At 31.8% G+C, this 15,305-nt stretch overlaps 1 protein-coding gene across 1 annotated transcript in view; it reads right to left on the bottom strand.

Annotated features, from left to right (window-relative positions):
• The window catches only part of DACH1 (dachshund family transcription factor 1), a 437,658-nt gene that overhangs the window by 121,912 nt on the left and 300,441 nt on the right, over positions 1-15,305 (bottom strand). Inside the window, exons 5-6 of the mRNA XM_070408964.1 lie at positions 9,046-9,181; positions 5,519-5,653 (exon numbers count right to left, since the gene is read on the bottom strand). Coding sequence (XP_070265065.1) covers positions 5,519-5,653; positions 9,046-9,181 — 271 coding nt within the window. The remainder of the gene's footprint in view (positions 1-5,518; positions 5,654-9,045; positions 9,182-15,305) is intronic.

Genomic DNA, 15,305 nt, shown 5'->3' with positions numbered 1-15,305 from the left:
GTTAACTTTATCTAGGTAAACCTGAATTAGTTAATTTTACAAGTGGCAAGTGTTAATGGCTCAAAAATTGAATTCTTGTCTATCAAAGTGGACTCTGATTTTGGACCCGATGTATTATGGCCCATTTATATCTAACAGATGATACCTACTATGTTTTACACAGCTAAACATATTTATAGCTCCTCAATACATTTATTGATAAATTTGGGGTCAATAAATTGTATTTAAGATTATTTTGATGTTACAAAAATTTATTCTGGCAATTACTTTCACAAACATTGATATAGAAAGTAATTGATTAGCATAGTTTCTTTAGTTATTTTTTCTTCCAAAACTGTGCACATTTCAACATTGTTATATGTAGTCAAACATTCTAAAAAATATTGTGGTGTCAGTTTTCCTATTTAGGATCAAGCATAAATCATAGTAACTGTGACATTATGAATTGTAAACAAATAATAATTTAATTTAGTGGTTCACAATATGTATATTTTTCCATCTATAAAATCAAGCCACAAACCCATTAGCTAATTTGAGAGTACTAAAGTTTTCATGGAATATTTATGTGGGTTAAATGCTCCGGGCATATATTATCTCACTTAACTCTGAAAAGAAATTTATTGTACCCACTAATGCCAGAGTCTGTGCTATGTGTAAAAAGATGATGATAAGACCAAACTTTCACCCACAAGAATTTTGGGCTGAGGACTAATGGGAAAAGAGACATTTACACCCAGGTAAGGAAAGAAACGAAACCATCCAGAAAAGGACAGGGAATGTTTGAGAAACATGAAAGTTCAATGTGATAGGACAGTCAGCAAGATGCATGGGAAGAAATATAAACGCTAAAGGCCATGTTTTATAGCAATTGTTCATGATTAAAGGTATAAAATGGGAATCTCATAGTAGGGATTTTCTTAAGTTGTCATTAAAGTATTATTGGAAGCTCTGCTTATCAAAATATAATTCACAAAATATTAAAATCAGTGCCGTAAGAAAGTTCACCCAAGCTTTGCCTTCACGTGTAAAATCTGCCATCTACTTAAGACAGCTCTGGATTCAGAGGCATATCATGTCCAGTGTTATGAACTGAGAATTAAAAGCATTGGCATCAAGTTCAACACCTTTACTTCACAGGCTGGGAAACTGAAGAGTAAAGTCACGTAAGTAGAAATTTAGAATGTTTTATAAGAGACTTTGAGATATGCCAAGAGAAATTATACCTCAGGGATAAAAGTAAAGTAGTTGCATATTAGAGAATTTTAAAATAAAAATACTCATGGCTTTATATATGGGTTAACATCAAAATACAGAAATTTCCAGTCACATGAGATACAGGTTCAGATTTATAATATTCATGTATATAATATGTACTATTGATCAATTTGTATAATGTTAATATAGAATTTAAAAGAAGAAAGCCATTTTTGAACACCCAATCCTAATCTGAGTAAAATTAGAATTTTTAAAATGAGAAATATATAGGAAGAAATATATTTCAAAAAATTATTTCCACAAACTTGAGAAAAGTAGTAGGTGGTATAGTTATTTACAAAATATGTTTTGTAGAAAAATGGTCCATGGGTTGCATGTTGAGAATCAAACAGTAACAAGAGAGGAAATCCCAATTTGGCCAGTTTGTTAACTATTTTATTGCCTTTAGAACTCTGCTTCAAATTCAGAGTACCAAACTGAAAACCTTTCATACAAGTGTGTTAGTAACTAAATATCTTGAGTACTGCCCACTAAGCAGAATATGCCACAAAAGAAATGTTTTATGGATTGAAATAAATCCCCTGTATTACCTACTTCTTAAATAGTTTCTGATTCTAAAATGGCAATGGCATCAATGAAAGAAAATCCTGCAAAGTCATCAATGAAGGAAAGTTTTTATGAAAACAAGTAAAGAAGGAAATTTCAATTTTATGGAAAATTAGAAAAATATTAACAAAACAAAAGTTGTACAATTATAACCAAAGAGTTGGTTTTGCCTTTCATATTATTTAGTTTATATATCTGGTCTTCAGTGTATATTTACCAAGTGATTACATCATTTTCATATTCTTAGTCCAAGACTGAAATCCACTAACATTACTTAGATATTCAGTAGTTAGTCCAACTCTATAAGCTTAAGTTTCCTATAATTAGAAAAAGCTGATTCTACAGGATTATCTGTATCCTATATTTAGTTTTTGGTAAATTAAAAAATTCATAATAACAAAAAATGTGCACTAATGAGAAACTAACACTATAAATTAATATCAATGCACAAATATGTAATAGAGGAGTATAGCATAGCATAAAGAAACAGCGAGTTTAATTATATATTTCAAATGTCAATTATTATTGCCTATTCCACTAAATTTAGACTGAGGGAGAATATCAGCAATGGTTTTAGAAATCCAGAAAGCTCTAGAAAACTTGGCATTTGTTTGGGAAAGTAGAAGACATAAAATTATTTTTGATGCTATGAGCTCTATCACAGATTTCCTCAGCACATATCTTTGAAAAACTCCTAATTTTAGTTAAAGTTCATAATATTAAAAGCATTTCTCCGTATACCTGAGATGACTGAAATAATATTAATATGTCTATTACTACTTCTTCTTTTATTTTTTAAAATCCTCATCCGTGGATATTTTTAGAAAGAGTGGAAGAGAGGGGGAAAGACAGAGAGAGACATCGATGTAGAGAGACACATCAATTGGTTGCCTCCTGCACTAGTCCTGATCAGGGCCTGGGCCAGGGAGGAGCCTGCAACCTAGGTACAGGCCCTTGACTGGAATCAAACCTGGGATATCTTCAGTCCGCAGGCCAACGCTCTATCCATTGAACCAAACTGGCGAGGGTGCCTATTACTTCTTGATACATTAACTAATTTTTATGTTTTATATTTTGAATGTACTTTAATTAAGCTATCCCTACGTTAAGAAAGCCATTAGTGTTCTTATTTTGAAAAATAAGAAGCGTATTTACTCAGCACTTAATATTTATGCTTATAAAGCCACTGGTTCTTCAGCTAATGATGATTCAAATATCTGTCTAATGGAGTCAATAGCTTTTTAATATTAAAAAGATTTAAAAGTGTTTAAGAGTTACTGATGTTTAAGATTTTAGACCGTAGTGACTCTCAGCATACAAATTAACTTTGGTATCTGTTTTAACATCAATGTTTTCTTAAAAAGTATCATATTTCGAATGATTTAAAGTGGTAGGCAGCATATTGCATATAAAAAGTCCAAGCTTAAAATGACACAAATATATAATTAATTTCTCTGCAAATATATGTAAATAAAGTTACTCGTGATAAACAAAATAGAAATGGAGGCATGGATGTGGAACAGACTGACAGCAGTCAGAGGGAAGGAGGGAGTGGGGAGTAGATGGAAATAGGTGAAGGAATTAGCCAAAGCACATATATGTATGACACATAGACACAGACAACAGTGTGGTGATGGTAAAAAAGGGGAGATGGGGAATGGGAATATCTGTAATGGTGTCAACAATAAAAATAAAGCTAATAAAGTCAGCTCTTTAATACAGATATGTGTAGTAAGAAAGCTATAGGGCTATAAGGCACACGATAAATGTAGTAATGAAAGAAAACAATACTTAATTTAGTAGAATCTAAAAAATCTAGAAAACCTATGAATATATACTCTTAATTCGGTATACTGAAAAATAGATAAGAGAGAGTGCATATAAGAGAGAGAGCAACAGATAACAAAACACTAGTGTAAGAGTATCAATATCTATTATAGTTTCCATAATTACATAACTACATTTGAAATCATGAGTTTAATAGTAATTTTGCATTGCTAAGGGGAATATTAAAATAACTTATTTTTTCTTTATGAAATATACATTAAAATATTGGAAAATGTGGGGATATGGTCAAAATCTTTATTCTGACAGAAAAAAATTGTTTGATATGATAAGAAGTACCATTAGTGACAGAAAGATTTTGTGTATGATCATGGTTAGAACATTCTAATGTTTCATATAAATGTACATTCTAAAGGCTATGTAATTCCACCTTTTGCCTTCCTATTAATACTTAAAGAGTGTAATATTTAGTTGTTATAACTTTTCAACACTGTCTCTTAGAATCTTCTAGTAATTTAGTTCAGATCTGTATGCACATATAAACAGTCTAGTCTGCGTAAAGCAAATGACTTTACATAGATGAATTCAAGGAGTTTACAGTCTAGTACTGGAAGCAGACCAATGAAGAAACAACTTCAATAACAAGGCAAATGTTGTAATGAAAGTTTTTGTGGCAGGCAAATCAATAGATCAATCTAGTATGGTATTTCAGGAAAGGCTCATGGTGGCAAAGTATAAAAAATAATATATACTAACAAGATAGAGAGATAGATGAGAGATACATAAACACATAAAACTCATTACTCGTAAAAAAATAGGTTACAAGAATTATAGATCAACCTAACTTGAACCATCAGGTTGATGAAAGCTCTCCACTAAAAATTCCAGTGAGGTTTATTATTTCAATCATGTCATTGGTCATGCCTTTGGTGGTGGTCTCCTCATTACCAGTTCTATCTGGGCTTTTATATTTCTCTCTCAGCCCTTCTCCACCAATGTTCTGCAAGAGGATTAAACCCTCATCCTAATATGCTGACATTCATTGCATATCATGTTAACTCTCTCTTATACATTTCAAGTGAAACTAGTCATGTGGCATCCGTGGGAAAATTGAGAAATCATTTTCAGTGGGGCTTTATTCTTTTGAAAAACCCTAGTGGAGAGTGGCTGCTTAGGCCAGACAATGAATTATTATATCATTTCAATTAATTTCAATATCATTTCAATTAATCATTTCTTTCTGATTAATTATTTAAATGCCCAATCTTGTTTATTTTCCTTTTTCACAGCTGATTGTGCTTTTTCTGTATTGTATTCCAAACAAGTAATACTTTAGCCCTGGTGTCTCAGTTTGTTGGAGCACCGTTCTATACACCAAAAGGTTGCAGGCTTGATTCCTGGACAGGCACATACAGGAGGCAACTTATCAATGTTTCTCTCTCACATCGCTGTTTCTCTCTCTCTCTCTCTCTCTCTCTCTCTATATATATATATATATATATATATATATCCTCGGGGGAGGACTGAAAATAATTGTATTAGTTATATTCATAATAATCCTATGTATATTGCTATTGCTCTATCATGCTAAGTAAAATGACAAGTGGCCCTAAGGGCATTGAGAAAGACAAACAGACCTACAGTACTCAGATATAACTAAACCAATAGTTCTTGCTTTTTTTTTAACGTACCGGAAAATAAATTAACACCTACCTGTTGTATAAGAGAAAAGTAGCAGGTCTTCATTCATATCTCCTTTTTGTTGAGTACGCTTAATTTATGCTTAATTCTATAGGACTTCAAACTGTTTGTATGCCATTTTTTATGTGATGTAAAAATACAGCTCATTGTGTGATGAAAATTTAGTTCACATGTTGAGCAGAAAAAACAGGGCCACATAATCATATGTTACCTTTATCAATATGCATTCTTTTCGACTCATGTCCGATGTCATGACCAGCCAAATCTCCCTCTTTGGGACCAGGGAGTACGTTTGGTGATAAACCCATCAGCATCTGGTTCATGGACAACCCATTCTGATGAACAGCTGTCAAGCCCAAAACAAAAGAAAATACACCATAATATACAATGGTTAACTTTTGAACCCCCCTTGAAATATATATATATATATATATATATATATATATATATATATATAATGGTTATATATAGGTTTAACTTTAAAATTATAATCTATCTATAAGAGTACTGTAAGAATTGATAACTATGGTCAATCTTGAGGATAAGCATAAAAATAATAAAAATACAACAAATTTATCTTTAGTGTGTCATGTTCTCTCCCCAGAATATAAGCTTCCTTTACTCTGCAAGAAATGTAGTCTTAACATGAAGTTAAAATATAATAAAAAAATTCTAGTGGCATCAGAGGGCAAATAGAGTTTTCACCAAGGTAAGGCACTGAAATAACTGTGCTTATACTCTAGTCCAGCCGTGGGCAAACTACGGCCCGCGGGCCAGATCCGGCCCATTTGAAATGAATAAAACTAAAAAAAAAAAAAAAAAAAAAAAAAAAAAGACCATACCCTTTTATGTAATGATGTTTACTTTGAATTTATATTAGTTCACACAAACACTCCATCCATGCTTTTGTTCCGGCCCTCCGGTCCAGTTTAAGAACCCATTGTGGCCCTCCAGTCAAAAAGTTTGCCCACCCCTGCCTAGTCAATAAAACACAAGGTTTGATAGATAACAAAGTACTTCCTTAAAAATGGATTTGAACTCAAATTCTAAAATAAAGTGCCATTTAATTCATATCTATTAAATGGTTAAATTATTAAAAACAATAATTGCTTTCCTGAATTATTAAACTATCACTATTGAAATAGTAGGTACATGATCAAACACCCTTATGATTTTCATAATCCAGTCAACAAATTTCTTAATAAATTACCCATAAAAATCTTGATTTTGCCCAAAAATTTGAAAGAAGAATCATTCCATACAACCTTACTTTCTCTGGAAAATATTTTTAACATATCACAATACTATTTTAGAAGTTACCATTTAAAATCACCATAGTAATCATTGTTTCAGGGGAGAATCTTTAATGGGGAAATTCTAAAACTAGTAAAGTGCACTTTTTATGAATAGACTAATTACATAGTCTTAAGATATGAGGAGTCACAAACATAAAAGCAATAAACCTTACATTAGAGAAATCTGATGGTCACCATCTTAACCCAGTTATCACAAATATTGGAGAAATATCATATGTCTCATGAAACAATGCACTAAGGACACACTAGCATGTCTGAATGGCCCAGGCCAAAATTGCATAACAAATAATGAGGAAACATTAAAAAATTCCAAACTGAGAGACAATTTACAAAACAAATGACCTGCATGCCTCAAAAATGTCAAAGTATTGAAAGACAAAAAGAATGGGGAACTATTCCAATTAATGAAACTAAAGGAATAAATAGGACAAGTAATTGCAACATGTGATCCTGGATTGGTTCTGGGACCAGGAAAAAAAAAATCTTATTAAAAACATTAGTGAAGGGAAAAAATATTAGCAGGAAAGTTGGTAAAATTAGAATAGCATTTATAGTTCAGAAAATAGTACTATAATAATCTTAATTTCCTGATTTTGATCATTATTCTATGGTTATGTAAGAGAAATTCCTTGTTTGTAGAAAATAACCAATGAAGTGTTTAAGGTAAAGAAGCTGATATCTATGATAAGGGCACCAAGTTGGCACTATGCCTTTAATCAGGGTCTCTCCTTCAAAGGGATCAACTGATTGTACAAACCTGGTGATGCAATGCATATATAAGAATTCTTTATATCATTTTTGAAATTTTTATGTTAGTTTAAAATAAGTTTATAACACATCAAATTAAACACGCACATAAATGCACATGTATGTATATGTATGCATATATATGTCTATATGTGTGCATGTCTCTATATTATTTACATTTGAACAATTGTGATAGTCTACACATGAAAAAAATTATCTTGTTTTCATCAAGAATAAAAAAATAAAATGATGAATAAAAAACATGAATGTATAACAACACTCAAATTTTTCCTATTTGTACATATTTCCATTTAAATAGTATGAAAAAACACTTTTCTTTTTCTAGGACAATACCTTTCCAATGACAATATTTTATTAAAAATTATAAATAAAGCAAAATATTCTTCACTAAATTTCCGGTTTTAGTGTCAGCATAGCATAAAACCATACAGAAAGTATGTTATTTGAAAAATGCTTTCAAGTAGTGGCAGCTGGGGTTTACTGGCTCCAGGAATGGTGGTCTGGGAATAGTTATTAAAAAATAGCTGCAATCATCTTTTACAAAATTAGGGAAATATGTTATAGGCAGGCCAAATCAAGTATTCATATTTGGAACTGTGTTGAGTCATATAATTTTAAAAATAATTTTATTGCATACAAATCAACCTAACATTTAACTTCATTACTATTCATAGTGAGGATTTCTGTTGTATGCGAGTATTCCTCTATAACTTATAATGATACTTTTTTAGGAAATATTTTTCCTATTGTGAAAATGTTCTCAACAACTGTAACTCCAATAAATGTTGTGTGATTAGGTGAAGTTTATACCAAGCATAATTTCCGGAAATAATACCTAATCCTAGGAAGGATACAATAAAGACTGGTTTATCAACAAAAAGAGTCAGTGTTAATATGTGTGTGTTTTTTTTAAAGAAAACAATATTTGGTTTTTGTACAGGCTCACACTAACCAGTTAACTTAAGGGCATTTTAACTTTACATTTTCTTGGCCATGAGGATCAAGGTTAAATATCTGAAAATGTAATCATGAAATAAAATATAAGCCTACTTTTAGAATGTAATAGTAATAATACATGACAATAACATGCATTATTGACTGTTAATAATTCAAATTCTATAATTCACCAATTTCAAGCCTTTTAATTTATTCATTATTTGAATGACTAAGAAATATTTTTAAATGAATTATTTGGAAATCTATTTTTTATTTCTTTCTGGATATCTTTGTCTATATAAGAATGAATCTTAAAAAATAGTGAATTTCAAAAATGTCATGGGTAGGATTGAAAGAAAGGAGAAGGAAGAAGATGAATAATCCATAAGCAGCATACTTAGACACTAGATATTTGAGAGTTGGAGGTGTTTACTTCAGAAACTAATCTAGAAGGTTACTTACTTTCTCTAACTGTTTCATAGCTCAAATCTTTATGTGTGGCATCAAGGAGAGGGAGTTTATATCGGAGCCTGTTAATGTGGTACCATACCTCATGGTATTGCAAACTGGGAAACATAATTTTGAGAGATGGCTATTGCTACAGAGCCTCAGAACATGATACATCTGAGATCTATTTGGAATGAGGGCATTTTGATTAGAAAAGCCAGCTGCACCTAATAAAGTTGAAAACGGTGACAAGTAAAAGTATGAGACCTACGGATTCTGTCAGAAGAGCTCTCGGTCCGCGCAGGGGAGCTGGACACACTGCTGCTGCGATGTGATGATGGGTGACTGCCAGGCCGTCGGCCCTCCTCCAGAGAGGGGGCAGGGGAGGGGCTGTCCGGAACACGCTCCTACACCACCATGGGAAGGGAGGGGGAGAAAAGAGGTAAAGACATTGACCTTTACTTAAGGAATGTTGATTTTTCTCAATAATATAGAAGCATGGAGGCAATAAACACATTTTTTCATCGACATTTAGCTGTATTAAAAGACACCTTTTATCCTGAGCAAAGCTAAAGCAGGGAAACACTAGAAAGAAAATTGTTTCTATAGGTAAATGTCACTGTAGTAATGGTAAATGTCAGTTCCCCCTTTGGATTAAAAGGGAGGCTAAAGAAGAGAAGTAGTTTAGAACCTATTAGACATCAAAGAATTAATAGAACAAAGCAGGTTTCAATTCTAGACAATTACCAACTTAAAAAAATCTTTAAATATATATATTCTATTGCTTCAGCAAATGTCTAAGGATCATTTAGCACACAAATTATCAACATGATAGAGAGACCATAATAATAATACCAGAGGAGTTAACAACTATTCCATCACAGCACTGCTCTGAACACACCTGGATGGTCACACTTTAAGGCATTATAGAAATTGGTTATTTAATATTGGAATAATTTACTTTGATTCTAATAAATCTGAGACTACCTGCTACTTCTAGCTCCAATTCAAGCACATTTTAATGTGGTAAAGGAAATTCATGAAATATATATATTAGTTATGTCCCAGGGGAACTTGATACCATGTTTTCTGATACTGTTCTACAGGTTCCTCTCCATATCACCCCTCTGAGCCAGACTAACATGTAAATTCGCTGAAGAACTCTCACCAATGAGCTATTATATATGGAGTTACAGATTAAGAAATAAAACATTTGTTAAAATTTTCTTTTTTGAACAAGATATTTATACCATTAGATATCAACACACATAGGCCTTGAGAAAGAACTGTTTTTCAATAAGTAATACAAATTTGAAAGGGTGCAAGTAAACTTCTACATGACATGTAATAAATAATAAATCATTCTTAATTAGGGTATAATGAAGTAAATATTTTAAAAAGAAGGATTTTAAAATTTTAAGAGAAAAAGTTCTAAAATGTATTTGTGCTATAGGAGACCATTTTGAAAATATGAATGGCTAATGTAATATGAAACACAAAAACTAAATTCAAGGCTTTGGACTACCAGTGAGAATGAGGGTAATTCATGTTCTTGGTCTCAGAGGTGCCATTAGTCCAGGATATTCTGCAATCCTACTTTGCAGTAAATCACCTGGGAAGTTCTTAAACATTCCTATGCCTGGGCTTTACACACAGATATTCTAGCTTAGTGAGTGTTACTATTGAACTGTGTCCCCAGAAAGATTGAATGTGGCTTCATTTAGAAATAGGGTTGCTGCAGATGTAATTGGTTAAAATGATGCCATAGTAAAGTAGGGTGGGCTCTTATTCCAACATGAGCGTGGCCCTTACAAGAAGACCTTGCTAAGATATGAGGGGAAAATGGCATGTGAAGATGGAGGTTGAGATTGAAGTTACGCAGCTGCAAGCCAAGGAATGTCCAAGATTGCAGCCACCACTAGAAGCGATTGGAGAGGCAAGGGGGATACTACCTAGAACCTCAGGAGCAGCATGATGCTGCTGACATCTTGATTTCAGATTCTAGACTCCAGAAATGTGAGAGTATGCAGTTACGTTGTTTTAAACCACTCATTTTTTGTACTTCGTTACAGCAGCTGTAGGAGACTGAGTCTGAAGTGGGATCCAGACATCAGTATCTTTTAAGGCTCTTCAGGTGACTTTAGTGTTCATCCAAGATTGAGTGCCACTTGTTTCAGACCCTTTTACTTTTTCAGTTCTGGGAACATTGTCAATAAACAGATAAGCCGAGGCTTAACTTTTGAGAAGCACGAGAAACAAATGAAAATAAGAAGAAAAAACGGCCAAGCTCTTCTCTAAAATTCATGCACAAAATGATCTCCCATTTTATTTTATAAAATAAACAATAATCCGTGAAGTAAGGAACTTCATGAAAAAAGATTTGCAAGATCAAACAATAGCATAACCAAAAAAGGAAACAACTGCATTCTACTCTCAAATGTTGCAAGGCATATTAGAATCTGTTGTAAAGATAACTTCTTGAACTTTAGAGGCTTTTGGGTGGGTCAAAAATGTGTGAATTTGTTTCTTTTAAAAGATAATTAATTAAAACCTCCCAAAGAACAGATGTGTTATCAATATTATGCTATAATACTAACTCTTTCCCTTAATTTATCAGAAGTTAAGAATTAAATGCTGTATTTTCTTCAAATTGTGAATTTGGCTGTTATGTAGGTGAATGTGAACATCATACAATGTATTTTCCTACCCACCTCATATAGCATTGCATTTGAAAGACTGAAAATGAGTAAGAGATAGAGGTGAAGCAGGAAATATGGAAAGTGGGAAACACATACATACACCCCAAATGTTAAAAATTTAGAATTAACTTGTTCAAGGAAATTTATGGATTTATAAAAACTATAGTGAAACTCCTTTATAGTCTATATTAAGGTATTAAAAATCTATCCTATATATAGATAACTATATACATGACCAGAGATATTCTATAAATAATCTAACCTTGATATCTGGAAATTCTAATAAAGAGGACAACTAAAACTAATACAAAGTAATATTAAATATAAACTGTAATTGAAAAAACTAAAAAAATGCAAAAAATATATAAAATAAAAAAAAACGAGAAGACATAAGTTTGTCTATTCTTTAAAACTAATTTCTAATACATCTAGCTCAACACTTGGATTATATGGAAACACATGGCATGTATTCAAGAAAGAACATTGCTACACTTATATAAACACAATTTTCTAATCCTGGCTGGGTAGCTCAGTTGGTTGGAGTGTTGTCCCATACACCAAAAGGCTGTGGGTTTGATTCCCAGTCAGGGCACATACCTAGGTTGTGGGTTTGATCTTCAGTCAGGAATACACTGGAGGCAACCAATCAAAGTGTCTCACCTTAATGTTTCCCTCCCTTTCTCTCTCTCCCTTCCTCTCTCTAAACATATCCTCGAGTGAGGATTTAAAAAATAAATGAAATAAAATAAAAAAGTAAAAATAAATTACATTTTCTAAATTAATTCTCCCATTTTCTTCAATAGGTCACCCACAGCAATGTTTATTCATAAATCCATTTTAATATTTATCTTAATGATTACATAAGTGCTCATAATTGCAGTGTTTCAGGTTCGGCTGAATAGACAGACATAAAGTGCAATCTTGAAATAAATCTATCCCTCTAAAATAATTTTGCAAGTCTGAGTTTCCTGTCATAATAGATTTCGTAGTAGTGCTAATGGAAAACATGAGAAACTGATTTTTTTCCTAAGTACTCATAAAATACTTAAATATTTAATGCATAACACTCTAGAAATAATGTTTACACCATTAAAAACAATTACATATTTTTATTTTTCCACATAAGTATAAAAGCATTTCATTAGTTAATATATTTCATTGTCAAAGTTTATTCTAATAGTTCTTTTCATTTATGAACTATTCACTCACACATTTACACAAACAAAATACTCTAAAGATCATAATAATTAAAAAAATAAACTAGATTAACATGTTAATGTAAAATACACCATAAAAGCATAATTTTAGGCTTAGAGAATATAGGTGAAATTGTAATATTTAATTTAGCTTTAGCTTATTTTCCCTTTATATTTTTTGTCTATGAACAAAGGATACAAGGACAATACTTAATACTTTTGTTGCAAGAAAATATTTTAATTTATGCAAATTTTATTATTTAAAAGCTTAAGTATTCAATTGAAACTTTCTATAAATCGAGATACAACATATTCAGTCATTTCACTTAATGTATAATTTCAATCTTTAGAACATGATGTATGTTCTTTGAAGAATTTCATTAAAGTAAAATCCATTCAGCAAGTATAATTTTAATACATTGTTGTACAATAAATTAATTTATTTCAACAGCTTAATTCTTTTATCATATTTATATGCTTTCCTTTCCAGAGTTTGCTATGAGATGGAGAATAAGGGAGACATTAAAGAATTGCTTAGGAGAGAATCTCAAAATGATTACTAAAACAAAATAGATAATGAGTTTTATTCAGACATAAGAAAGAAGCAGTTCAATGTCTATAGGGAAACTACGTAAACTGGTAATGTCATTTCATTTGTGTAATAACCTTTAACCTCCAAGATGGGACTGAAGTAGGACAAAGAGGAAGAATATTTAATTTAATACTTCAGCACACTGTTTTATAGTCTTGCATCATAAATCCACCAATCAATAAAGCACAATCTTTCGCAATGTTCCATCTTTATAAAACTAGCCACAATAATAAATGAAAAATTAAGAGGAATACTCTCTCACTGTAAGAAAAAAAGGTCATACTAATAAACTAATAATGCTAACAGAATAACAATAAAGGAAAAGCTGCATCGATTGCCTCTGGGTAGAATAAGAAGTATTGGTCTCTAGGATAATTCAGAATCAAAGGTTGAATGCAAAAAGATGTATTATAAAATAAAAAATATATAAAATGTTCATTAGTATATTCATGTGATTAACTAAACATTTTAAAAATTGCATTGTCTAGTTGCCTCCTCTCCACCACAAAATGCATTATATTTTATCAACTTAAAATATTTTCTTAGAGTAAGTCTAAACACAGCTCATTTCCCTAATAAAGGATTTTTTTTCATTTAGCTTTACTTTATGTGTCTCCTTTGAATTATTTTCATTTTCATCTATCCGTTAAAGATTCCATCACTAAATATGCTATTGATATGGGGAGGAGATATTTCTGTCATTAAATGTTCTCTTGATATAACTTTTAACTTACAAAATTGAAGTTGACCGGCACTTTGCATAACCTAAACTCCTGAACTTTAACACAACTCAGACTTAGGTAAAAAAATATTGACTGGACACGTAATATGCGTCAGTGTCCTAGGTTCTGCTTATGTATAAGTAAACAAAACTGAGAAAAGTCCTATCTCCCATGCAGCATGTATCATAAACTAGTATACACACTGATTAAGTGTGACATCCTAATCCCTTGTTCTGGAAAAATAAGCAGAGAAGACAAATGGTAGAATTGGGATTCCAAATTTAGGAAAATGTTAAAAGGACTTTTAGGAGACATAGTAAATGATGTTAATATACTTGCATCTGGTACAGGCTCAAGTAACCACCATTGAAACCCTAGGACTCAAAGCTCTAAACTGATGCTTCAAGAGATATTTACATAGCCCTTTGTATTTGTTTTGATGATGACACTCAAGAAATAGTAAGTTTTGCTCGATGTTAGAATGGTAGGACCCATAAGTATAATCATAACCAACTTAATTTTACTCTCTTACTATCTCTTCAAACTTATTCAGTGGTGGTAAGAAACAATATTTTCCACAGGCTTTCTAAGATTGCTATTTCTAAGATTACTATTTGGTAATATAATAAGTATAGTTACTTTATCCAGTAACATACAGTTTTGACTCAAATTATAATTCATATCTATGTAATAATAAACACTAGCATCTTAAAACATAAGACATTTTCCTTTACAACACTGAAGGAAGGGAACATACAGGGAGGAAAGCAAGGAGGACAAGGTAAGTTCTGACTTGGCCAATGATGCCAATATTTGGCCTCATTCTTTCTGGGCACAGCTAATGTTTAAAGCCAACTTTTTATCTAGTTAAGGCACTGTGCATGTTCTTAGAAGCCATCACCAATAAATCAAATTGGAGTCTAAGTTCCTCTGCCCCTGAATTTTCTGCATAGTTATAACTGGATGCTTGATTCAAGTGGATTTAGGGGCAAGTCTACTAAATGATGGTGTTTCCATCAGAAGCACATCATATCTGCTTAATCATATTTTATGATGCCAGCCACCACCAATGATCATGGGCTAGGCTCACCACTTCATTAGGACTTGAAATTTGGTAATACTCTTAATATATCATTCTTTACTCATTTATTTGTTAGAAGATATATACGAATAGAAATTTCCCTAGAAAATTATTTGGTTATCCTGAGGTACAGTTTATATGGGAAATGTTTGACTCCACCACCCCTCTATGTAAACCTTTATCTTTCCTTTAAAAGAATTAATTCCCTACAATTCTCCAAAGGTGAACAATGAGCTTACAT

This window comes from Myotis yumanensis, unplaced genomic scaffold, assembly GCF_028538775.1.
Source record: "Myotis yumanensis isolate MYYU_CA2020_CCGP unplaced genomic scaffold, mMyoYum1.0.hap1 SCAF_3, whole genome shotgun sequence".
Taxonomy (NCBI): Eukaryota; Metazoa; Chordata; class Mammalia; order Chiroptera; family Vespertilionidae; genus Myotis; species Myotis yumanensis.
Note: the sequence above shows the minus strand (reverse complement) of the source record. Positions and strands in the feature narration are given on the sequence as shown.